General features: G+C 39.2%; 1 protein-coding gene across 3 annotated transcripts in view; it reads left to right on the top strand.

Annotated features, from left to right (window-relative positions):
* The window catches only part of PRRG1 (proline rich and Gla domain 1), a 129,566-nt gene that overhangs the window by 47,703 nt on the left and 54,806 nt on the right, over window positions 1-27,057 (top strand). For all 3 annotated transcript variants that reach the window (XM_019943613.3, XM_073799239.1, XM_073799240.1), the window contains exon 2: window positions 15,672-15,722. In XM_019943613.3, the coding sequence (XP_019799172.1) occupies window positions 15,713-15,722 (10 nt within the window). In that variant the 5' untranslated portion in view covers window positions 15,672-15,712. The remainder of the gene's footprint in view (window positions 1-15,671; window positions 15,723-27,057) is intronic.

Genomic DNA, 27,057 nt, shown 5'->3' on the forward strand with positions numbered 1-27,057 from the left:
GGGGACTGTTCTGTGAATTGTAGGATGTTTACCAGTATCCCTGGCCTCAACCCACTAGAGGTTAGTAGCACCCCTCCTCAGTTGTGACCAGCAAAAATATCTCTAGACATTGCTAAACGTCTTTTGGGGAGAAAATTGTCTCCAGTTGAGAACAAATGCCCTTTTAAAGAATAGAACAGTGCCTGGCAAGTAAAAGACCCCCAGTATTTTTTTAATTGACTGAAGACAGGAGTGAACGGTGTTCCACAAAGTGTACTGCTTGTGATATGCAAGATAACTAGAGGGAACCTTGAAAAAGTTCTAGAACTTTAATAGTTATGCATTTTTATATGCATTAGAAAAAGATAACGTTTTGAACCCATGATTTCACATAGTATTTTACAGGACAAGGCTAAAGTGGATACTGAAGTTTAAAAAAAATGGCTTAATTGAAGGAAACAGTAAGTGTAGACAATAAATGCATTTAGCAAAAATCATAAAATTGATTAAGGTGGTATGTAAATGACTGGAGTTTGATGCATTGCTCTATACTAAGGGCAAACAGTGTGTCCTGAATATACCAGGTATGAGAGCCTCCTCTAAGTCTGGCCCCTAGAGCCCTCATTGGGAATGATCTGGTGTCCTGTACAACCTAGGCACAGATGTTGAAGACAAATTGCTTACCCTCTGAAAACTGGACAGTCTGATGGATACTGTAAGGTATGCACATCTGTATGACATAGCACCTAAGTTCCATATTGTATGCGAGTTCAAAGGAAACAAAGATTACTTCCTGTTCATGTGATGAGGAAAGGCCACACTACTGATAGTGAAGGATGAATGGAATCTTAGTAGGTATGTACATTGCAGAGAAAAAGCACAGAGGAGTAGAGCTGGATCAGTTTAAAGCATACTTAAGGGATGAGTAGAGGCCACTTGGCTGCAGTGTAGGGTGACTACTGATGATGAAGGTGGAACCTGCTTGTCGAGAATGTTTAATGCCAGGCTGGGTAAGTCCATGGAACAGTGATTTTCATTTAGATTTCCTAATGTCTGGCTAAAAGCTGCTTTGTTGTTGTTTTTAAGTGTGTTGCCATTACTTTAGAAGTGATATTTAGTTTGGGATGAGAATCTGACTAAGAGTCAAGATTGATGAATACTGCTGCTTAGAGAGGTATACAGACTTAGATATATACACACACACACAGCAGCCGAAAGAAGAGAATAAAGCAAGAGGGAATCAGAGTAGAAAGAAAAAGCTAAACCCTGGCAACAGGAGAAGAAGCAGGGTAATAACCTGGGACTGGGGGAATACAGGGTTTTGGGGGCAATATTGGCAGTAGGCCTTAAATTCCATACCTCTGTAAGGAAACTGTCTTCTTTAAAACAAGATTCGGATCTTTGCAAGTTTACTACTGGAACACTAGGTGAGTCAGCTGACGGGTAATATTGATCTTTACCTCCTTGGTTTTGTCTTCGCCTGGAAGAGAGCTGCCTCTGAAGCCTGTTCTCTCCACCATGTTGACCTCTGGAGAGGCAAGTCCTCTTGAAAATCCTGGCCTATGCCTGACAACCCTTTCCTTTGTGCTTCCCCTAACACAACTGAGAATGGCTTGATTCTTTTCAAAAAGACTATTAAATATTAAAGAAGAAACAAGAAATAAAATACAAGAAGCCTTGCCAGTCAAATCTCCTTTCCCTGCTGCCACCACAGACAACTTCTTAAAATCCAAATTTAGCCATGTGACTCCCTGGCTTAGCTCTTTCATAGCATCTTGTTTGTATAGGGATTGCATTTTAGTGTATTGACTTTCTTGTGGTTTTTCTTGGAGTCAAAAAGGTTTTATAATTCTCTTTACTTAATGCTTATTTTACTTATCTGATTTGGAGGGGTGACAGTGAAAATTGAGATGATACTGGGAAGGGTGAAGGACCTTCCTGTGAATATGTATGAGAGTTCCAGCTCTTTCCTAAAGCCTTCCCAGAATAGCTTCATCCAAAGGGTCAGGGCTCACTAAACTCTTGCTTTCCAACAAGGTGTTTCTAGGCTACCTCAAGGAGAAATCCCAGTGAGTGGGACTACAGCCCTCCACTTCAATTCAACCTGAAAACTTTGGCCCTAACCCATTTTATATATTAGTGTTCTGCATAAGATTTTTTGAGAGTGAGTCTGTTGCTTTAAATAAAAGGTGAGGTGGGCTTCCCTGGTGGTGCAGTGGTTGAGAGTCCGCCTGCCGATGCAGGGGACACGGGTTCGTGCCCCGGTCCGGGAAGATCCCACATGCTGTGGAGCGGCTGGGCCCGTGAGCCGTGGCCACTGAGCCTGCGCATCTGGAGCCTGTGCTCCGCGGTGGGAGAGGCCACAACAATGAGGCCTGTGTTCCGCAAAAAAAAAAAAAAAAAAAAAAAAAAGGTGAGGTGATGAGAAATCATTAGATGATTTCTCAAGTTCCTTTTGGCTCCAAAATTCTCTGAGAATCAAGCCCCCTTGACTTCTTTCTTGATTCACCTTATGTTAATTTTGTTCCATACAATTAATGCCTTGTTAGAAAGTAATGCAATTTCAGAGCTGCGAGAGGTTTTAGCAGTTATCTTGTCCAGTTTCCCAAACTGAGCTCCCAAGAATAGAACTCCTAAGAAATACTGATTGCTCACAAAAAGGATTGTATAGCCAAATACATTGAGAGACTATAGTTTTGTCACATTGCTTATTAGCATTTTTAAGGCTCTGAAAAGTTTTATAATAAAGAAACCTGTTTAACCTTAAGACAGCATGTCTTACATTTATTTGATCAGAGCCCTATTTCTGAATAATGCACCTTTTAACATCCTGTGGACATCAATTTGGGAAACACTCATCTAGTTCTGCTCCCTCCTTTTGCAAAGAACTTGAGATAGAAAATTTTCCAGTGTTACACAACTAGTTCTCAGGTTTCAGTCGCATATTTATTCCCTGATTGTCTCTATTTCATATATGCTTTATTTCTTTCTTTCCCAGCTTTATTTGAGATATAATTGATATATAACATTGTATAAGTTTAAGGTGTACAATGTGATGATTTGATACATAGATATATTGTGAAATGATTGCCACAGTAATGTTACTTAACATATCCATCACCACAGTAAGGTTAGTTAGCAGATCCATCACCTCACATAGTTATAATTTTTTGTGTGGTGTGTTGAGAACTTTTAAGGTCTACTTGCTTAGCATCTTTCAAATATACAGTAAGTATTGATAACTATAATCATCATGCTCTATATTACATCCCCAGAACTTACTCATCTTAAAATTGGAAGTTTGTACCTTTTGACCATCTTCACCCATTCTCATCACCACTCCCTGCCCCCACTCCTGGCAACCACCAGGCTACTCTCTATTTTTATGAGTTTGGTTCTCTTCGGATTCCACATATAAGTGAGATTATACAGTATTTGTCTTTCAGTATCTGACTTATTTCACTTAGCCTAATGCGTTAAGATTCATCCATCTTGTCACAAGTGGCAGAATTTCCTGTTTTATGGCTGAATAATATTTGTGTGTGTGTGTGTGTGTGTGTGTGTGTGTGTGTTTATCCATTCATCTGTTGGTAGGCATTTAGGTGTTTCCATGTCTTGACTATTGTAAATGATGCTGCAGTGAATAGAGTGGTACAGAAATCTCTTCCAGATAGTGATTTCATTTCCTTCAGCTATATACCCCAAAGAGGAATTGCTGGATCACATGGTATTTCTGTTTTTTTTATTTTCTTGAGGAACTTCCATACTCCTTTCCACAGTGGCTGTACTAGGTTACATTCCCACCAACAGTGTCCAAGGATTCCCCTTTTTCCATGTTCTCACTAGCATTTATTATCTCTTGTCTTTGATAATAGACATAGTAACAGGTGTGAGGTGTGATGTATCATTGTGGTTCTGATTTGCATTTCTCTCATGATTAGTGACGTTGAGCACCTTTTCATATCCCTGTTGGCCATTTATATGTTCTCTTTCGAAAAATATCTACTTAGATTCATTGCCCATTTTAAAATTTGGTTGTTTTTCGGCTTTTGAGTTGTGTAAGTTCATTGTATATTTTGGATATTAACCCTTTATTGGATATGTGGTTTGCAAATAAACTCTCCCATTCCTTTGGTTACCTCTTCATTTTGTTGATCATTTCTTTTGCTATGCAGAAGCTTTTTACTTTGGTGTAGTCTCATTTATTTGTGCTTTTTCTTGCCTGTGTTGTTTCCCTTTGTTTTCTTCTAGGACTTTTATGAGTTCAAGTCTTACATTTAAGTCTTTAATTCATTTCAAGTTAATTTTTGTCGATGGCGTAAGGTAGGTGGTCCACTTTCATTTTTTTGCATGTGAATATCTAGTTTTCCCAGAATCGTTTATTGAAGAGACTGTCTTTTCCCCATTGAGTGTTCTTTCCTCCCTTGTCAAATATTAGTTGACCTTATATGCTTGGGTTTATTTCTGGATTCTGGATTCTTTTCTTTGGGTCTTTCTGTTTTGTTTTGTTTTTTTCCTATGCTAGTACTTCTAGGTTGTTTAATTTGTTGGTGTATAATTATTCATAGTAGTCTCATGATCCTTTGTATTTTTGTGGTATTAGTTGTAATGTCTCCTCTTTCATTTCTGACCTTATTTATTTGGGTCCTTTTTTTTTTCCTTGGTCTAGCTAAAAATTTGTAAATTTCGTTCATCTTTTCAGTGAACCAACTTTTAGTTTCGTTAATCTTTTCTATTGTTTTCCTATTCTTTATTTCATTCATTTCTGCTCTGATATTTAGTATTTCCTTCCTCTAATTTTGGGCTTAGTTTGTTCTTCTTTTACTAATTCCTTGAGGGGTAAAGGTCGGTTGTTCTTTTGAGATCCTTCTTTTCTCTTAAAAGTTTACTGCTATAAACTTCCTCTTAGAACTCATTCCTCTCAAAAGCAGTGAGATGCTTTGTTGCATCACATTGGTTTTATTGTGTTGTGTTTCTATTTTTGTTTTCATTTTTCTTGGGTTTTTTTTGGTTTCATTTATTTTTAGTACCTTTTTTTAACATATTTATTGGAGTATAATTGCTTTAAAATGGTATGTTAGTTTCTGCTTTATAACAAAGTGAATCAGCTATACATATACATATATCCCCATATCTCTTCCCTCTTGTGTCTCCCTCCCTCCTACCCTCCCTATCCCACTGCTCTAGGTGGTGACAAAGCACCGAGCTGATCTCCTTGTGCTATGCGGCTGCTTCCCACTAGCTATCGGTTTTACATTTGATAGTGTATATGTGTACATGCCACTCTCTCACTTTGTCCCAGCTTACCCTTCCCCCTCCCCGTGTCCTCAAGTCCATTCTCTAGTAGGTGTGCATCTTTATTCCCTTTATCACTTTATTCCCATTATCCTCCCTAGGTTCTTCATGACCATTTTTTTTTCTTTTTTAGATTCCATATATATATGTAAGCATACAGTATTTGTCTTCCTCTTTCTGACTTACTTCACTCTGTATGACACACTCTAGGTCCATCAACCTCACTACAAATAACTCAATTTTGATTCTTTATATGGCTGAGTAATATTCCATTGTATATATGTGCCACATCCTCTTTATCCATTCATCTGTCAGTGGTCACTTAGGTTGCTTCCATGTCCTGGCTATTGTAAATAGAGCTGCAATGAGCACTGCGGTACTTGACTCTTTTTGAATTACGGTTTTCTTAGGGTATATGCCCAGTAGTGGGATTGCTGGGTCATATGGTAGTTCTGTTTTTAGTTTTTTAAGGAACCTCCATACTGTTCTCCATAGTGGCTGTATCAATGTACATGCCCACCAGCAGTGCAAGAGGGTTCCCTTTTCTCCACACCCTCTCCAGCATTTACTGTTTGTAGATATTTTGATCATGGCCATTCTGACTGATGTGAGGTGGTACCTCATTGCAGTTTTGATTTGCGCTTCTCTAATGATTAATGATGTTGAGCATTCTTTCATGTGTCTGTTGGCAATCTGTATATCTTCTTTGGAGAAATGTCTGTTTAGGTCTTCTGCCCATTTTGGGATTGGGTTGTTTGCATTTTTGGTATTGAACTGCATGAGCTGCTTGTAAATTTTGGAGATTAATCCTTTGTCAGTTGCTTCATTTGCAAATATTTTCTCCCATTCTGAGGGTTGTCTTTTGGTATTGTTTATGGTTTCATTTGCTGTGCAGAAGCTTTTAAGTTTCATTAGGTCCCATTTGTTTATTTTTGTTTCTATTTCCATTTCTCTAGGAGGTGGGTCAAAAAGGATCCTGCTGTGATTTATATCATAGAGGGTTCTGCCTATGTTTTCCTCTAAGGGTTTTATAGTTTCTGGCCTTACATTTAGGTCTTTAATCCATTTTGGGTTTATTTTTGTGTGTGGTGTTAGGGAGTGTTCTAATTTCATTCTTTTACATGTAGCTGTCCAGTATTCCCAGCACCACTTATTGAAGAGGATGTCTTTTCTCCATTGTATATTCTTGCCTCCTTTATCAAAATAAGGTGACCATATGTGCGTGGGTTTATCTCTGGGCTTTCTATCCTGTTCCATTGATCTATATTTCTGTTTTTGTGCCAGTACCATACTGTCTAGATTACTGTAGCTTTGTAGTATAGTCTGAAGTCCGGGAGCCTGATTCCTCTAGGTCCGCTTTTCGTTCTGAAGATTGCTTTGGCTATTTGGGGTCTTTTGTGTTTCCATACAAATTGTGAATTTTTTTGTTTTAGTTCTGTGAAAAATGCCATTGGTAGTTTGATAGGGATTGCATTGAATCTGTAGTTTGCTTTGCGTAGTGTAGTCATTTTCACAGTGTTAATTCTTCCAATCCAAGAACATGGTATATCTCTCCATCTGCTTGTATCATCTTTATTTTCTTTCATCAGTGTCTTATAGTTTTCTGCATACAGGTGTTTTGTCTCCTTAGGTAGGTTTATTCCTTGGTCTTTTATTCTTTTTGTTGCGGTGGTAAATGGGAGTGTTTCCTTAATTCCTCTTTCAGATTTTTCATCATTAGTGTATAGGAATGCAAGAGAGTTCTGTGCCTTAATTTTGTATCCTGCTACTTTACCAAATTCATTGATTAGCTCTAGTAGTTTTCTGGTAGCATCTTTAGGATTCTCTATGTACAGTATCATGTCATCTGCAAACAGTGACAGTTTTACTTCTTCTTTTCCAATTCGGATATCTTTTATTTCCTTTTCTTCTCTGATTGCTGTGGCTAAAACTTCCAAAACTGTGTTGAATAAGAGTGGTGAGAGTGGGCAACCTTGTCTTGTTCCTGATCTTAGTGGAAATGCTTTCAGGTTTTCACCATTGAGGACAGTGTTGGCTGTGGGTTTGTCATATATGGCCTTTATTATGTTGAGGAGAGTTCCCTCTATGCCTACTTTCAGGAGGGTTTTTATCATAAATGGGTGTTGAATTTTGTCAAAAGCTTTTTCTGCATCTATTGAGATGATCATATGGTTTTTATTCCTCAGTTTGTTAATATGGTGTATCACATTGATTGATTTGTGTATATTGAAGAATCCTTGCATTCCTGGAATAAACGCCACTTGATCATGGTGTATGATCCTTTTAATGTGCTGTTGGATTCTGTTTGCTAGTATTTTGTTGAGGATTTTTGCATCTATGTTCATCAGTGATATTGGCCTGTAGTTTTCTTTCTTTGTGACATCTTTGTCTGGTTTTAGTATCAGGGTGATGGTGGCCTCATAGAATGAGTTTGGGAGTGTTCCTTCCTCTGCTATATTTTGGAATAGTTTGAGAAGGATAGGAGTTAGCCCTTCTCTAAATGTTTGATAGAATTCACCTGTGAAGCCATCTGGTCCTGGACTTTTGTTTTTTGGAAGGTTTTTAATCACAGTTTCAATGTCAGTGCCTGTGATTGGTCTGTTTGTGTTTTCTGTTTCTTCCTGGTTCAATCTCAGAAGGTTGCCTTTTTCTAAGAATTTGTCCATTTCTTCCAGGTTGTCCATTTTATTGGCATACAGTTGCGTGTAGTAATCTCTCATGATCCATTGTATTTCTGCAATGTCAGTTGTTACTTCTTTTTCATTTCTGATTCTCTTGATTTGAGTTTTCTCCCTTTTTCCCTTGATGAGTCTGGCTAATGGTTTATCAATTTTATCTTCTCAAAAAACCAGCTTTTAGTTTTATTGATCTTTGCTATTGTTTCCTTCATTTCTTTTTCATTTATTTCTGATCTGATCTTTATGATTTCTTTTCTTCTGCTAACTTTGTGGTTTTTTTCTTCTTTCTCTAATTGCTTTAGGTGTAAGGTTAGGTTGTTTATTTGAGATTTTTCTTGTTTCTTGAGGGAGGATTGGATTGCTCTAAACTTTCCTCTTAGAACTGCTTTTCCTGCATCCCATAGGTTTTGGGTTGTCGTGTTTTCATTGTCATTTGTTTCTAGGTATTTTTTTTGATTTCCTCTTTGATTCCTTCAGTAATTTTTTGGTTATTATGTAGTCTATTGTTTAGCCTCCATGTGTTTGTATTTTTTACAGATTTTTTCCTGTACTTGATATTTAGTCACATAGCATTGTTGTCAGAAAAGATACTTGATACAATTTCAGTTTTCTTTAATTTATCAAGGCTTGATTTGTGACCCAAGATATGATCTATCCTGGAGAATGTTCCACGAGCACTTGAGAAGAAAGTGTATTCTGTAGTTTTTGGATGGAATGTCCTATAAATAACAAGTCCATCTTGTTTAATGTATCATTTAAAGCTTGTGTTTCCTTATTTGTTTTCCTTTGGATGATCTGTCCATTGGTGAAAGTGGGGTCTTAAAGTCCCCTACTATGATTGTGTTACTGTCGATTTTCCCTTTTATGGCTGTTAGCATTTGCCTTATGTATTGAGGTGCTCCTGTGTTGGGTGCATAAATATTTACAATTGTTATATCTTCTTCTTGGATCGATCCCTTGATCATTATGTAGTGTCCTTCTTTGTCTCTTGTAATAGTCTTTATTTTAAAGTCTAGTTTGTCTGATATGAGAATTGCTACTCCAGCTTTCTTTTGATTTCCGTTTGCATGGAATATCTTTTTCCATCCCCTTACTTTCAGTCTGTATGTGTCTCTAGGTCTGAAGTGGGTCTCGTGTAGACAGCATATATATGGGTCTTGTTTTTCTATCCATTCAGCCAATCTGTGTCTTTTGGTGGGAGCATTTAGTCCATTTACATTTAAGGTAATTCTCGATATGTATGTTCCTATTCCCATTTTCTTAGTTGTTTTGGGTTCGTTATTGTAGGTCTTTTCCTTCTCTTGTGTATCCTGCCTAGAGAAATTCCTTTAGCATTTGTTGTAAAGCTGGTTTGGTGGTGCTGAACTCTCTCAGCTTTTGCTTGTCTGTAAAGGTTTTAATTTCTGCATCAAATCTGAATGAGATCCTTGCTGGGTAGAGTAATCTTGGTTGTAGTTTTTTCCCTTTGATCGCTTTACATATGTCCTGCCACTCCCTTCTGGGTTGCAGAGTTTCTGGTGAAAGATAAGCTGTTCATCTTATGGGGCTTTCCTTGTATGTCATTTGTTGTTTTTCCCTTGCTGGTTTTGATATTTTTTCTTTGTATTTAATTTTCGATAATTTGATTAATTTGTGTCTTGTCGTGTTTCTCCTTGGGTTTATCCTGTTTGGGACTCTCTGTGCTTCCTGGACTTGATTAACTATTTCCTTTCCCGTATTAGGGAAGTTTTCAACTACAATGTCTTCACATATTTTCTCAGTCCCTCTCTTTTTCTCTTCTTCTCCTGGGACTCCTATAATTCGAATGTTGGTGTGTTTAATGTTGTTCCAGAGGTCTCTGAGACTGTCCTCAATTCTTTTCATTCTTTTTCTTTATTCTGCTGTGCAGTAATTATTTTCACTATTTTATCTTCCAGGTCACTTATCCATTCTTCTGCCTCTGTTATCCTGCTATTGATTCCTTCAAGAGAAAGTTTAATTTCACTTATTGTGTTGTTCATCATTGTTTGTTTGCTCTTTAGTTCTTCTGGGTCCTTCTTAAACGTTTCTTGTATTTTCTCCATTCTATTTCCAAGATATTGGATCATATTTACTATCATTACTCTGAATTCTTTTTCAGGTAGACTGCCTATTTCCTCTTCATTTGTTAGGTCTGGTGGGGTTTTACCTCGCTTCTTCATCTGCTGTGTGTTTCTCTGTTTTCTCATTTTGTTTAACTTACTGTGTTTGGGGTCTCCTTTTTGCAGGCTGCAGGTTCGTAGTTCCCGTTGTTTTTGGTGTCTGCTCCCAGTGGGTAGGGTTGGTTTAGTAGGTTGTGTAGGCTTCCTGGTGGAGGGGACTAGTGCCTGTGTTCTGGTGGATGAGGCTGGATCTTGTCTTTCTGGTGGACAGGTGTTTTGGGGTGTCTGTGACCTTATTATGATTATAGATATCCTCTCTGGTAATGGGTGGGGTTGTGTTCCTGTCTTGCCAGTTGTTTGGCATAGGGTGTCCAGCACTGGAGCTTGCTGGTCATGAGTGAAGGTGGGTGTTGGTGTTGAGATGGAGATCTCTGGTAGATTTTCGCCGTTTGATATTACGTGGAGCTGGGAGGTCTCTGGTGGACCAATGTACTGAACTCGGCTCTGCCACCTCAGAGGCACAGGCCTGACACCCAGCCAGAGCACCGAGAGCCTGTCTTCCACACAGCTCAGAATAAAAGGGAGAAAAAAAGAAAGAAAGAAAGAAGAGAGCAACCAAACCAAAAAACACATCCAGCAATAATAACAAGTGCTAGGAACTATACTAAAAAAAATTTTTTTAAAAAAGGGACAGAAAGAACCCTAGGACAAATGGTAAGAGCAAAGCTGTACAGAGAAAATCACACACAAAAGCATACACATACACACTCACAGAAGGAGAAAAAGGAAAAAAAAAAATATATATATATATATATATTGTTGCTCCCAAAGTCCACCGTCTCTATTTGGGATGATTCGTTGTCTATTCAGGTATTCCACAGATGCAGGGTTCATCAAGTTGATTGTGGAGATTTAATATTGCTGCTCCTGAGGCTGCTGGGAGAGATTTCCCTTTCTCTTCTTTGTTCGCACAGCTCCTGGGGGTCAGCTGTGGATTTGGCCCCGCCTCTGCGTGTTGGTCGCCTGAGGGCGTGTGTTCTTCACTCAGACAGGAAGGGGTTAAAGGAGCCGTTGATTCGGGGGCTCTGGCTCACTCAGGCCGGGGGGAGGGAGGGGTACGGAGTGCTGGGCGAGCCTGCAGCTGCAGAGGCCAGCATTGACGTCGCACAAGCCTGAGACGCGCCGTGCATTCTCCTGGGGAAGTTGTCCCTGGATCCCGGGACCCTGGCAGTGGCGGGCTGCACAGGCTCCCAGGAGGGGAGGTGTGGAGAGTGAGCTGTGCTTGCACACAGGCTTCTTGGTGGCTGCAGCAGCAGCCTTAACGTTTCATGCCCGTCTCTGGAGTCTGCGCTGATAGCCGCAGCTTGTGCCCGTCTCTGGAGCTCCTGTAAGCGGTGCTCTGAATCCCTTCTCCTCACGCACCGTGAAACATATAGGCAAGTAAAACTCTTGCTTCTTTGCAGCTCCAAACATTTTCCCAGACTCCCTCCCAGCTAGCTGTGGTGCACTAGCCTCCTTCAGGCTGTGTTCACGCAGCCAACCCCAGTCCTCTCCCTGGGCCCCGACCTCCAAAGCTGGAGCCTCAGCTCCCAGCCCCCGCCCACCCCGGCGGGTAAGCAGACAAGCCTCTCAGGCTGGTGAGTGCTGGTCGGCACCGATCCTCTGTGCGGGAACCTCTCCTCTTTGCCGCCCGCACCCCTGTTGCTGCGCTCTCCTCCGTGTCTCCGAAGCTCCTCCCCACCCCCCCCACCACCCCGCTCTGCTCTCTGCCCGCGAAGGGGCTTCCTAGTGTGTGGAAACCTTTCCTCTTTCACAGCTCCCTCCCACTGGTGCAGGTCCCGTCCCTAACCTTTTGTCTCTGTTTTTTTCTTTTTTCTTTTGCCCTACCCAGGTACGTGGGGGGTTTCTTGCCTTTTGGGAGGTCTGAGGTCTTCTGCCAGTGTTCAGTAGGTGTTCTATAGGAGTTGTTCCACATGTAGATGTATTTCTTATGCATCTGTGAGGAGGAAGGTGATCTCTACTTCTTACTCTTTCGCCATCTTGAAGTTCTTCTCCATTTTTGTATGTCTCAAAATTTGTTTTATTTACCTTTTGATTTCTTCTTTGGTCCATTGGTTGGTCAGGAGTGTGTTGTTTAATTTCCATGTATTTGAAAAATTTCTGGCTTTCTAACAGTTATTGATTTCTGCCTTCATAACATAGTGTTTGTAAAAGATGCTTGATAAAATTTGTCTTCTTGAATTTGTTGAGACTTATTTTGTGGTCTACCATATGATCAATCCTAGAAAAATTTTCTCTGTACTTGAGAAGAATGTGTATTCTGTTGCTGTTGGATGGAATGTTCTATATGTGTCTGTTTTATCCATTTAGTTTATAGTGTTATTTAAATCCACTGTTTCCTGATTGATTCTCTGTCTGGATGATCTGTCCGTTGCTGAGAGTGGGATATTAAAGTAAACTGGTGTTATTATATTGCTATTTCTCATTTTATTTATGTTAGTATTTGCTTTATATATTTAGGTGCTCCAGTGTTGGGTGCTAAAACATTACAATTGTCATATCTTCTTGATTAATTGACCCCGTTTTCATTATATAATGACCTTCTTTGTCTCTCATGACTATATTTAGCTTAAAGTCTACCTTGTCTGCTATTTGTATAGCTATCCCTGCTTTCTTTCAGTTACCACTTGCTTGGAATATCTATCACTTCATCCTATATGTGTCCTTTAAACTAAAGTTGAATCTCTTGTAGACAGCATGCCATTGAGATCTTGTTTTTTATCCATTCAGCCATTCTGTCTTTTGATTGGAGAATTTAATCCATTTATGTTTAAAGTAATTTTTGATAGGTATTGCCATTTTGTTCTATTGAATTCTTCAGCCATTGTATTCTTCAGCTCTAAGATTTCTTTTTTTTTTTGATAGTTTCCCTTTCTTTCTTGAACTTTTTGTTTTGTTTGTGTAGTGTTTTCGTAATTTTCTTTAGATGTCTATGTGCTCTTGTAGTTCACTGAAGTTCTTTAAGAGGATTATTCTGAATTCTCTCTCAGACAGCTTATAGACCTCTGTTACATTAGGGTCAGTTATTGGAGCTTTATTAGTTTCTTTGGGTGGTGTCATGTTATGTTTACCTATTTTCTTCGTGATCCTTGATTCCTTGCATTGTTTAAACAGTTTCCTCCAGACTTTACACGTTCACTTCTGTAGGGAAAGACCTTCACCAGTCATGATTGCTTGAGGCTACTGGACAGGTCAACTGGTAGCCTTCACAGTCAGCAGGGCTTGCTGTTGGGGTCTCTAGTTAGATGAGGCCATTGCTTGTGCTCTGAGGTTGGGGGGATGCCACTGGCTGGGCTCCACAGTTGGGTAGGCCTATTGGCTGGGCTCCATGTTCAAGCAGGACCACTGGGTAACCATCTCCCTGTTTGGGTGGGGCTACTGGTTTTGTTCAGCAGTCAGCTGGGGCCACTAGCTGGCTTCTGCAATCACCTCCAGTTGGGTAAAGTCCCAGGCTGTGTTCACTGCTAGGGTGGTGCCACTGGTTGGATTCCATGATTGAGCAGGGCTGTGGGTTGGGTTTAGCAATCACCCCTTGTTGTGTGGAGTCTCAGACTGTGCTCCACGACCAAGTGGTACCGCTGGCTGGATTTTATGTTTAAGTAGGGCCCCAGGCAGGACGTATTGGTTCGACGTGGCCTTAGGCTGTGCTCTGCGATTAGGTGGGGCCGCAGACTGTGCCCTGAAGTTGAGCAGGGCTGCATTCTGGTGTTCCTGATCAGTAGACTGTGCTCTGCCGCTAGGCTGAGCTTCCTTGTTGGGTGGGATCACAGGCAATGCTTCTTGGTTGGGCAGGATTACTGGCTGGGCTTCCTGCCTGGGCAAGGCCGCAGACTGTGTTCAGCAATTGGTCAGGGCCGTAGACTGGGCTTCTCTGCTTATCAGGGTTGTAAGGCTGGGATCCATGGCTGAGTGGGATTGTAGGGTGGGCTCTCCCTCTCTAGCAGTCCCATAGGCTGGGTTCCCTTGTCACCCAGGGTCACTGTTCCAGCTCTCTGGTTTTGCAGGGCCAGTGGCTATTCTCACCAGTTGGGCAGGGCTGCTGGTTTGGCTGCCTGACCAAGTGGGGCTATACGATGGGCTTGTGGCTGCTCTAGTTCCCTGGCCAGGCTTCCTGGAAGGAGAGACTGGAGGCTATGCTGAGCACTTGGGCAAGGCTGAGTATTTGCTTGCCTTCATGGGCTGGATGGTAGAACAGGCTCCATTTCCAGTCTGGCCCATTGATTGTGGGTCCAAATCAGGTAGAACTACCAACTGAGCTCCCTAGCCAGAAGGGGCCACTGGCTCAGCTCTGCAGATGGCCAGAGTTGCTGGCTGGGATCTTTGCTCAGGCACTGATATGAGCAGGAATGCCGTTTTCCAGAGCCTGAGCAGTGTTTGCTGTAAGCTCCGCCCCCCTTCTCCATCTCTCTCTGATCCCCAGTAGTCAAGCCTAGCAGATTCCTCTGATGATCTCCATGAGGCAAGACCTGAGTGGGCCTCCTGGAAGTGTCCCATATGCTGGTTGTCCACCTCGGGCTCTCTTTTCCCATTATGGAATCCATATTCCCACTTCTCCCCACAGGGAGGAGGGTGATGTGGTCAGGGTATATCCAGTTCTCTCACCCTTCTAATATGCTCCTTCTCAGTCTCTGTTGTCCAGCAGGGTGCTTCAGCCTTACCCTCAGGTTCTAACATCTTCACAATGGAGTCTTTTCTATGCATAGTTGCTAGGTGGTCTTCTTGTGAGGGAGACTGAAGTTGGGAATGATCTATGTGACCATCTTGATGACATCACTCTCCTCTTCATGCTTGACTTCAAGTAGATTATATATTCCTTAACGTATTGATAAATTATGTCTTATAATTTTGCCTCTCTGGTGCTTAGCTCCATACTGGGAATGTGGCAGGTGAACAATAGATGTGTGGTAGTTCTGTGATTAAACCCTGTGAGAAAATAAAGCATTATAGTATAAATTGCTGCTCCTCCATGCACACCTGCATTTGCAATATGTATTTTTTTCCTCCAGAGTTTCTGTTGTCAGTAGCTCATAGTTATTGATCCATACTGTTTATTGGTAGTAACTCTGTGGGCTGCTTTGCTGCAGGGATAATTTGATTAGAGGTACTGCTGTTTGACACCATTCAGGAAAATGTTACACTATAAATGGTATTGGATTTGTCACAGAGTGACATTGAAGAGAAACCAGGGATAGGCAAACTAATAACATGCTAGCCTTGTTATTAAAATTGGGCCTTTTGGCATTTTTGTCCACCATTTTTTACTGATATCACTGCCTTCCTAAGAGATAAACCATGTGACCAATTTGATGACTTTTATTTGGCAAGGGCAGAAACTAATGCCAGATAAACAAGGTCATAGTAAGCTGATGTAGAGCCCGTGCTTCCAGAATACTGTGTTTCTGTCCTCTGAGGTTAGATATCCGTTTTATTTAGGTAAGGGGGTAAGATTGGAATGCACTGGAATGAAATGCTCATGTTGACAACATAAGTTTTAATGGAACTTGAATCTGACTGTGTGTGTGTGCTGTGTTTTTTACAGGGAATCATCATCAAAGGACCTACCAGAGACCACAGGAAAACATGGGGAGAAGTAAGTTTCTCTTTACTTTTAAATAACTTAGATTCTCTCCACATTAATCCACTATATCCAGGAAATTAGATTTGCAACTCAAAGCTTGTATTTTGGTTTTTTTTTTGTTCTTTTTTGTTTTTTTTGTGGACACCTAAATCATATTTCTGGTTAGTGTTAGAAAGGTTTCGTTTGAAGCAGGGCTGTGCAGAAAAAGACCAACAGATCACATGTTGCTCACTGGAAAGGGTCTTTTGTTTCCCCTGCTCTTTTCTGGACATCTTCCAGCACAGGGAGAGAAGGCTCAAACTTGATATTATATAAACCTGCCCTAATCCCAGCTTCTTTACAACTCTTAGCAAAGTAACCCATATGCTGCTAATGGTTTCTGAGCCTTGCTGATAATAACATAAACAAAAATATGATTGTACTGTGCAACCAGTGATAATAGTAAAAAATTCATCTGTGAGGTTGACTTATAAATGGCTTTGGTTGCCCCTAAAATGTTTAAGCCTGGCATTAAGAAGCATTAGATGAATTCTTTTTATTTTTCCTTTCTCATAAGGCTGTTATATGGGCAGTGAACAATAGACAAATTTAAGGTCATTTCTTTCTTAAGTTGTTAATAACCAGCCACTGCAGTGACTTCATAAATAATTCTAATCAATGTAGACCATAAAAATCTGATGCTATAAAGGACCTCAGAGGAAGACTTGGTATTGGGGAAGTATAATGAGAAGAGTACTGGACATAGGTCAAAGACCTGAATTCAAGTTCTACCTCTACTGTCTTGATCAAATCCTACTGTTCCCCTAAACTTGTTTGTTCATCTCTGAGGTGGGATTAAAAACATTCTGCACTATTAGCCTCAGGAGATTGTGGTTGTCATAATGTGATAATATATATGAAAGCGTGTTGAGAACTCTGAAGTATAATGGAAGAGTGCAGTGATGTGCTCGTTGCTGTCCTTACTGTATATCTTCATTGGTTATGTCTTTCAGTAGTTAAAATGAAGTTATTTGATCAGATGCCTCTGTAGGCAGCAGGGCTGGGACCAGGGTTGTGCAAGTGACAGAGAGTGCTTCCTTATGTTTATGCTCTAGGCATCTTTCTCGCCCCATGTCAGTATGGGCCCTGGTAGGCAGCCCCAAGGATTATAGATAGAAAATATCTTCCTGAACCTTGATGAGCCAGCTTTTGTGTGTTTTCTCCAGTGCTTTCCTGGGTACTCTGGTTCTTTCCCAACCTTCACAAAAGATACCAATCTCTGAAAGTTTAGAAATTTTTAAAAAATGACTAAATAAAAAAAACTGGTCAAAGTTCTGGGACTAATCCATACCACGTCCTAACTCCAAGTCAGCTGTCAACAGCACCTTCCAGAGTGACTCATCATGGTTTGATCCTCACTTTCTCCAAGCTTCAAGTGAATTTGGAGAATGTTGTGATGATTGGATTTCATCATGGCCATATGGTGAAGAAAGCTGCACTGAGACAGGGCAACATATTACTTCTTGTTTTCATTCTTCCTTTTCACAATGGTCATCAGGTTATTAGCAGGGAGATCATTCGGTGCTTGCTTTAAAAGGCGCCCCACCAAGTATTTGTTTAAATGGTCAGGTAATTAATAGAGTTCTTGCTAAAGGACAGGGCATGGTACTGTAATCTGCAAAGATGGGCATGTTTCCAACCTGGAGATGAGATAAGGGAAGTGCTTCAAAAGAAATACTACTTTTACAAACACATGGAAGTGTGTAACAGCAGCATTTTGACTGTGTTAAGCACTTTTAAAACATCCTTAAAATCCTGAATCTCAAAGAATCTGTCCTTTACACTCTAAGCTTTACTTAGTTTGTCTGATTATACTTGTTAATTGCTGAAAAAAAGGGTGCTTAGTGAAAAAAAAGGTGCTTCTGTGGGCTCTTTTTTTCCTTTTCTGGCAGTGTACAATGGAGTTTTTAGTAGATTTGGCAAAGATTCTCACAAACATAGCTCAATGTGTCATACAAAGGGACAGCAGAGGAAAATATCACAAAGACATGGCACTAGCCTCATTAATTAAGGAGCCATGAAAACAAAGAACACAGCTGGGAAACCATACAGTGTAGATGAAAAATTAAAATGAAATTGAGGTGAATTTCTTTTAGTATTCTTTGATACTGGATGAAGAAATTATTTATAAATATGTTAGAGGAATCATTCTTTTATTTATGTGATATGAAAAAATTCATAAACAAATTCTTACAAATTGTGTCCGTGGTATGTGGCATTGAAATCCCATTTACTATATAGGGATTTAGTATTTAGCTAGAATTTAGTATTTAGGACTTTTATGAATATATAATTATTTTGATATTAACAAGTATCTGTAGAGCATTTCATAACTCGTACATATTTCTCCTTCATTATCTTATTTGAGTTGTAAGAGAACCCTATAATGTAAATAGGTATTATTACCTTCATTTTATATATTATAAAACTGAGGGTCATGAGAGAAAGTCTTATCTAAAGTCCACAGTTTATAAATGAAGAGTCAGAAGACAAACGTGGGTTTCCTTATGTCATATCCAGTTTTTATTTTCTTCCAACAAATTGTATTCTGAACACCCTAGTCATCAGCAGTGTATAAAGTTGATTAAAAACTTAGGAGCTATCTGATGCTGTGAAAGGTATGGAAGAAAATATTTTCTTAGAACTACGATGATATTCATATGTTTCTCACAGCATGGGGGGAGTGGGCAGATAGGAAAAGAGAAATGGCTCAGTGTTCATCAACATTTATGGTAACAGCTAAAACACGTGTGTCAGATAGTAGAGTGCCTCAAATATCAAAATCCTCTGAGCAGGGCTTCCCTGGTGGCGCAGTGGTTGAGAGTCTGCCTGCCGATGCAGGGGACACGGGCTTGTTCCCCAGTCCAGGAAGGTCCCACATGCCGTGGGGCGGCTGGGCCCGTGAGCCATGGCCACTGAGCCTGTGCTCTGCAACGGGAGAGGCCACAACAGTGAGAGGCCCGCGTACTGCAAAAAAAAAAAAAAAAAAAAATCCTCTGAGCAGCGGTGGTCCGTGGCTGCAGTAATTCAAAGGCAGCAGCAGTAATTGGCAGTCACCAAGCTAGATAACAGGATAATTCAGCTCAGAAGCTTGCTGTACACAGCCCACAGTGGCAGGTGCCCAAAGTAAGGGGCCTAAGACACCACTTCTGTGGTGAAAGTCAACCTTCTTGATTGATAGGTTTTTATATTTGTGGTTCTTCATAACACAAAGAATAAAATACAGCATGGAATACCAGAACAGCATGTAGACGACAAGGGGAGATGCTGTTACAAAAAAACAATAGCATGTATAAATAAAACTATGTGTAAGATTTTAGTAGAGAATTAGCATTTTCACAAAGAAGAGAATGTAAGGATTTTGCAAATATGTATATATAGGCTTACCAAATATCATGTACATAATACTAGAGAGTATATATCAATAATCGTCTTCAGATGGAAAGTAAAACTTTATCCTACCTTCTCATCCCCGCCCCTACCCCTACCCTCCCCGCCCCGAATAACTGGTACATTCACGATAAAATGACAAAAGTCTCAGTATTCCACAAAGCAATTTCTTGGGAGATGTCTTGCTAAAAAATTTGGGGGTTGTTGTTTTTGTTACAATGTTTGAGTAGAATTTGACTTTGAATCACACCTATTTTCCATCTGATTTTTTTCTGTCAGAACACACTTTCTGCATATTTTAAGTGCTATAGCAGCAATTTATGGTATTTATTACTCTAATATGCAGTTATGATGGCTAATTTCACTGTCTTTACTTTAATAACAAAGCTTCTGGAAGAAATTCATCATGTTTCCTCAATAATAGCAAACCACAAGATGTTCCTACTCGTCTTTTACAAAATAGGAATAATATTTAGCCATGAATTTTCAAACTGATTAATTTTGCTTTGTTGTGTAGAAAACAATATCTGGGATAGCTGAATGATAGCAGGCAGACAGGTCTTATTTGTGAAGAATAATTAACATAAAAATATAAAAGATACCTTAGCATTTTTTCTGTTTCTCCTCTTTCAGTATTTAATCTTTGGAGATAGCTTTTACCTAGCCTAGTAGGTAACCCTAGGTCTATAAATTCTTAATCTGCAAAGTCAGTTTCCATCTTCATTTTCCATGCTTAATGGTAACATGCCCTTGATGTCCTAGTATACATGAATATATTGTTGTGCTGTAGAGAAACAGAGACAGTGCTACCAGTTACACTCTTTTTATTATTATTAAAACATAGCAGCATCATTCCTTTGGGTCACTGGATGTACTTGGCTCCTTTAGTTCAAAGAACCCAAACATGTCCCCTCCACTTATTAAGACTTAATGGAAGGAAAGATGGTTTATAGCTACCACAGTAAATTTCTAAGCTCTTTGAGTCACTGGTGAACTACTGTTCAGTTGAGGCCAATCCTAAACTTTCATTCTGAGCATACAGCTCCATGTTTTCAAACAGGGAATGAGTGAGTGTTCAAACTGACAAGCCTTGTAAAATGACTGTCTCGTAATGTAGTGCCGAATTTTATTTGACAGCTCCCAGTTTACAGTTCAAGTGAAGGCACACATTTAAAGACAGTTATTTCATTTTCTGGCCTATATTAAATCTCAGAGTCTTTCTATTATGGTAGCATATTCATGCCTCTGCAGTTCAGATGATGTCACCAATTTATCGTAAACCCTTGTCTAGCTTCATAATTTTATAACAGTAAAACAAATCTGCTTGGGGTTGACAACAGCCATTATTTTTTCCTGGCAAGTTTTTTCCATCAGAAAAAAAATGAGCTTACTATTTAAGGGTCAGGCTGCTTTTTTTTTTTTTTAAAACTCATTATAGTGCTTGATGCTTTTTGTCTTTGATGGAATCCTCTTTGCCTTTTACCTATTCAAGAAGAAAATAACTTTGGTATGTAAGTTTAGAATGGTTTCTCAACCTTAGCACTATTGACATTTTTTTTAAAAAATTGAGGCAAAACACATAATGTAGGCAAAACAATTCACATAACATAGAATTGACCATTTTAAAGTGTGCAGTTTAGTGGCATTTGTACAGTCACAGTGTTGTACAACTATCTTGTACCAAAACATTTCCATCACCTCCAAGGGAGACCCTCTACCCATTAAACAGTCTCTGTTTCTCCCTTCCCAGGCCCTGGCAACCTGTGATCTGATTTCTAGCTCTATGGATTTACCTATCCTGGATATTTCATTTAAATGGAATAATACAATATGTGCCCTTTTGTTGTGTCTGGCTTTTTTCACGTAGCATAATGGTTTTTAGGTTTATCCATGTTGTATTAGTACCTTATTCCTTTTTATGGCTGAATAATATCCCATTGTGTGAATATACTACAATGTGATTAGTCATTCATCAGTTGGTGGACGTTTGTGTTGTTTCCACCCTTTGGCTATTCTAAATAGTGCTACCGTGAACCTCGATGTACAAGTTTTTGTTTGAGTATCTGTTCTCAGTTCTTTGGGGCATACATGTAGGAGTGACTATTGACATTTGGGGCCAGGTCAGTCTTTGTTGTGGGGCATCTCCCCACTACATGCCAGTGGCACCTACCCCCCAAGTTGTGAGAATCAAAAATGTATCCAGACACTGCCAAATGTTCCCTGGGGTGCGATATCTCCCAAGATTGAAAACCACTGATTTAGAATAAAGGGAAGGAAATCTTTAGAGATAAGCCATAATTAACATATTATGATTTTCATAGAAGTAATTCCGGTCTAAAGGAGAGCACTAGAGTTGGCCCTCTGTGTCTGCAGGTATCCACAGGTTCCACATACATGGATTCAACCAACCATGGATCAAAAATATTGGAAAAAAGTAAAAATTCCAGAAAGTTCAAAAAAGTGAAACTTGAATTTGCTGCATGCCTGCAACTATTTACATAGAATTTACATTGTTTCCAACTATTTATGTATCACATTGTATTAGTTATTGTAAGTAATGTAGAGATGATTTATAGTATATGAGAGGATGTGCATAGGTTATATGCAAATACTATGCCATTTCACATAAGGGACTTGAGCATCTGCAGAATCTGGTATCCATAGGGGGTTCTGGAATGAATCCCCCATGGCTACCGAGGGACAAATGCATATGGTTGTCAACAGAAATAATCAATAAACTGATCTATGATAGGAATAGAAAGAAGTTTTATTTGAGCCAAACTAAGAACTGTAGCCCAGTAGACAGCAGCTCAGGTAACTCTGAGGAACTAGTCTGAAGAAGCATGGTTTTCAGCACAGTTTTATATCTTGTCAGAACAAAGAACATCAAAGAAGTCAGGGATCCATTCCTTCAAGATTTCAAAACAACAGCCACAACAAATCAGCATATACACAGGGACTCAGTATGGCCTTGGCACCTGGGAAGGGAGTCTTATCACTGAAAGCATACCAGCATTGGCGACCCAGGAAGGGAGGCATTTCACCTTTATTTTTAACGTGGACATTTTTTACTTCTGGCCAGTGCACCCTTTTCTTTAAGGATTAAGGCAGCTGTACAATGCATGTTTGATAGGCCACAAACAGGCTGTTTTAGTTAGCATAAACTTCGAGTTAAATCATATATAAGCCAGAATGACTTTCCCATACCGCAGTATGTGAAATTTTCTTCCATTATGGTTCTAGAAACCAAGGTACAGTCCTGGTCCTATAATCAAGCAGCTGTGTCCTTGGATAAGTCACTTAACCTCTGGATTTCAGTGTAAAATGAAGGGATTGAGATGGATCAGTGGTTTCCAGTGTTGCTCAGTGAAGCGCCAGGTTTTCTAAAGGGGTCCCTGAGGAGCCACTATGAGAGAAGGGGAGGAAAAGAGAGCTCCTGGTATGTAGTACCTCCCCTTCAGACAGAGCAAGCGAAAGTTTGAACTCTATCATTTCTAGAGCAAATTCACATATAAATAACAATGATTTCACCAGCGAAAAGTCATTTCTGAAATCCATGTGCTAATTAACAAAGGCACTAATTTGTCAATGAGACGCCATTTCTGAAATCCACCGTGCTCTGCTGTTTGTGCACAGAAGAGAAAGATAGCTGAATACTATCTTTGAATGCTGTCTGAACAACCACCTCTGAAATGTGGCTTTTTGATTAAATGTAGTATGTGTTCTATTAGGACAACTATTCACTCCTAACATCTATTCACTCCTTACCTCTAGATTACAGCTAACTATCACATAGATAATACCATACTGTCTATGTTGACAGATTGTGAAGCATTGATTATAACATAGAGCTATGTATTTAAAACTATATTTCACATTTGCTGAGTCTCTCTACATGCCTTTCCCCCCATTTAAATGGTGATTGTTATAGTTGTTTCTATTTTCTTCCATATGGGACAGAACTGTAATCAGTGTAAATCAGATCCATAAGCTAAAAACAAAGTTTTATGGTCGTGACAACTATAAACTCTAAGACTAATGATATTCTTGTTGATAACAGTTGAGGCACTAGTGATAAGAGAAATACCTATCTTTGGAATTCCCGTGTTTTCATGATTCCACCTGATCGTGTGCTTAATTTTGTGCAAATTAGACCATTTTCTAATTCCATGTTTGTTTCCTGTGGGTAAGGCACAGCCCCTAGTCTATAAATATCATGTGTTAGAGTACCATACCATACATTTAAACCAGTTATTGCAATTGCTATTAACTTGATTGCTGTCATCCTTATTTCATTAAGAATTCTTTTTGATAAGGCGTTATGAATTGTAAAACTCCTTCAAAGAAAATTTGGCCTTTTACCTTCCTTTATGGGAGAATCTATTAGATCTTTTCTCTGTATCTCATTATTCCTTACAAAGCGTAAAATTGTTAGACAAGAGACATCTGAATATTTGATGTAAAATTTACCTGTTAAGAAAACCATATTGAGTTAGCAAGACCCAGTCGGCAGGGGGGAACCATATTTGTTTTGTTTTAAAAAAATATTGGCTTTATAGACGTACATTACCTGTTTTGTCTTCTCTCTCATAGAAATCCATTTCTGGCATTTTCTCCACAGTTATTCCAGGAAACCTGCCTGTTATCATCTGGCGTTTCATTGCATACCTCCGGTAGCACAAAGATATCTTTTTTTAAAGTTTTAGTTCGTGATCATAACCACTACATTGTCCTTAAGAAGCAGGTTCAGGATATTAAAGATATTAATTACTTCTTCTCTCAAACCCTGAGACTCCCCACTCTAACTAGCTCAGTCCTGTAACTTCACATTATTTTTCAAATATCTCAGTCCTTGAGTGGGTTTCAGCTTCCTAATTCCTGTGAATACATATACTACATGCCATTCTAACTAAGCTGTAAGTTTGTGACAACCTGTTTGGGCACATGAGCACCACTGTACAACAAATTCTGAATTATAAACCTACCTGCTATGAAAAAATTAACCTTTAATTTCCACAAATAGGTTACAGTGGTGAAATACAATTGGGAAATAATCTGATTTTTCCACCTCCCTAACTAATAGGAAGATAATCCAAATAGGATCTTTTTCTTTTGCATAATATTGGTTTTTAGGAGGTGAAATGTCACTTTAGAATTCTAGTGAGACTTTGTTTTTCTAGGGAAAGTTATATCCATCAGTCTGATAAGAAATGCCTATTTAATACCCATTTCAGCAGGAAAAAAACCTTGAAGGCATCGTATGCACGCACAACTGAGTAAATGATGGTATCAAAATGGCTTAGAAGCAAGAAAACAAAGAATTATGAGTATGACACTTCATAAGATTTTCTTTTATAGTATATAAATCTGAGCACAGGATTTAGTGCGCTTCTTGTTGATTTTTGCTTCTTGTTTGTTTGTTTTTTTTGGTTGGTTTGTGGGATGGTGGTTGCTTGGCTGAAAAATAGTGTGTTCATATCCCCAAAGAATTTGGATGTGATACACTACTCCCACTTAACAAAAATCTTTCCAAGTATAGAACTTCACAGTTACAACTCAAAGGACCTAAGAAATCATATACATATAACACCTTAGGTTCACAAATTAGGAGACAGGCCCAGATAAATTAAGCAACAAATGCAGAATCATGCAGCCAGGTTAGTGCCAGAGCTGGACAGGAATCCGCATACCTGACTACAAATTCGGGACCTTTTCACCCTACCATACTCTTCTCTTTGCCTGCAGTTTCATTTGTTTCAATAAAGGGTTAGTGAAAGTGGTGAACGGATATTGGCTTTCTCAGACTTCAGCAAGATAGCCTCAAAAGGCAGTTTTCATATGACTAACAAAAGGCTCAAATAAGTGGATAGCTTAGCATCTTATGCAGTCTTTTATGAGAAATTCACAACTAAACAAGATATCAGAGATTTATTCAGAAAAGAAACAGCTTCCTGGTTAGCATGTGGACTCATTATAGTTTCAGTCTGTGGCACACCAACATTTACACAGCACTGTCTAGGAATGAAGTTTCCACTTGAATAAATACATTTTGCAGACTGCTCATGCTCACCTTTTTTAATTGTTAAAAAAAAACTTTTTAAAAACTATTTTTATGGAAATAGTTCTAAAATAGATCATATACCTTACTGCCTTCTTAAACAATATCGTGAACATCATGTGGTCCTTTCTTGGTGAGTCAGGTTCACCATCATAAACATAATCATTGATGCCTACAGCTTTGGGAGCTGTTAGTGTGAGCAGGGTTAGGACCTACTCAATAACCCTCAAAGGGCCTTCTGTCTGTCTTTCCTCTTGTCTTCAGATTCATCAGCTTTCACTTCTTGTTGCTGTCAGTGTGTTGATCTAGTTCAGCCCACCCCTAGTCCCTTCTACTTCTCAGCTTTAATGTGCAATGAGGCTTTCAAGTCTTATAGCCAGGCTCGTGGATGAGGGTTGAGTAAATTGATCCTTGATTAGTCTAAGGGAGCTGAGGCTCCCCTGTAGGTAAAACATAAGATAAGTTATAATGCATGACCTTGGTCATCTTTTGTTTCTAAGTTTATGAGACTGGATTTATTTGAGTGACTTCTACATAAATAATGTCTTACTGTCCTTAATATCCACAGTGATTATGTCAAATATTGAATAGCTACCTGAACTATCAAATAACCCAAGTATCAATGGAAAATAATTTATTTAGTATATTTTGTTATAGCTACTCATTCATGATTCACTGAACATATATATCTGTCATGTGTATGATTCTCATTTCTTAATCTGTCCTTCTTAAGAGCTTCTTTGTGATCTATTATTAAAATTCTCATGATGATAGACTATCAGCATACATTTAATCAAAGTTGAAGTTAATAAAAGTAAACATATAAGGTATGGTAAAGGATACTTGCTTATGAGTTTCTTACAAAATCAAGTCCTTCTAAATAAGGACCAGAGATAGTCCTTAATTTACATTCTGAAGAACTTCTGAAATTTTTAAATCTCATGATATCCTCAAAATATTTATGACTCATCAAAGTAGGCACTACTCAACATTAGCTAATTGAAAGGCCCTATGAGACTCTCATAAGGCTTTAATAATGTCTAAAGGTATGGTGCAGCAGGAGAAAGATGGCTCCTAAGGCCATTTTTAGTCACACAGGGCATGCTTTTTCTTCTAATTGTGAACAGTCGAGATACATGCAAGATAACCTTGGACTCAGGGAAGCCAAGGCACATGTTTACTGAGAATCTTTGATACCCAATGGTCATACAGATGAAATTAGGCTGCATACCATCAGTGCAAACCATCAATCTATACATTTTCAATAAACAGTGTAGACAAGCTAGTACAGAGTGCCCCCAAGGGCTTTAAACAGCACTTTATAAAGCTAGTACATTTCATCCCAATCTTGACCAAGGGGACGAAACTTCTAGGCATCCCTGGAGTTAAACATACAGACTGACTGAAAGCTAACCCTATCCTTTATCATTTATTCTTTATTTTCTAAGTGTATTTTTTTTATCATCTTGGTAAATCTCTTGTTTTTCCTTTAATGGAGTAACTGCCACCATGACAGCTGTCATGGTGACAGCAAATCACACTCTTGTTTATTGAGCTCCATTTTTTGCCAAGCTCTGAGCAAAGCACTTTATGTCCATTACCTCATTTATAACTATGACGTCGGTGCTGTTATTCCAATTTTATGGATGAGGAAGGGAAGTGTAGGGTTTTTGCTTTCCTCACATAGCTGTTTGCTTTAACAACTTTTTCTTACTGTCTAAATGCATAACTGATGTGTACCATTTAACAAGCTTGGAATACCAATGAGATCACATTTGTTACTCAGATTAAATAGCCACAGCCCCTGGAAATATGAGAATGTCTGTCTTCCTTCCCTGACCAACCCTATTCCCATGGGAA

The sequence above is a fragment of the Tursiops truncatus genome, chromosome X (assembly GCF_011762595.2).
Source record: "Tursiops truncatus isolate mTurTru1 chromosome X, mTurTru1.mat.Y, whole genome shotgun sequence".
NCBI lineage: Eukaryota > Metazoa > Chordata > Mammalia > Artiodactyla > Delphinidae > Tursiops > Tursiops truncatus.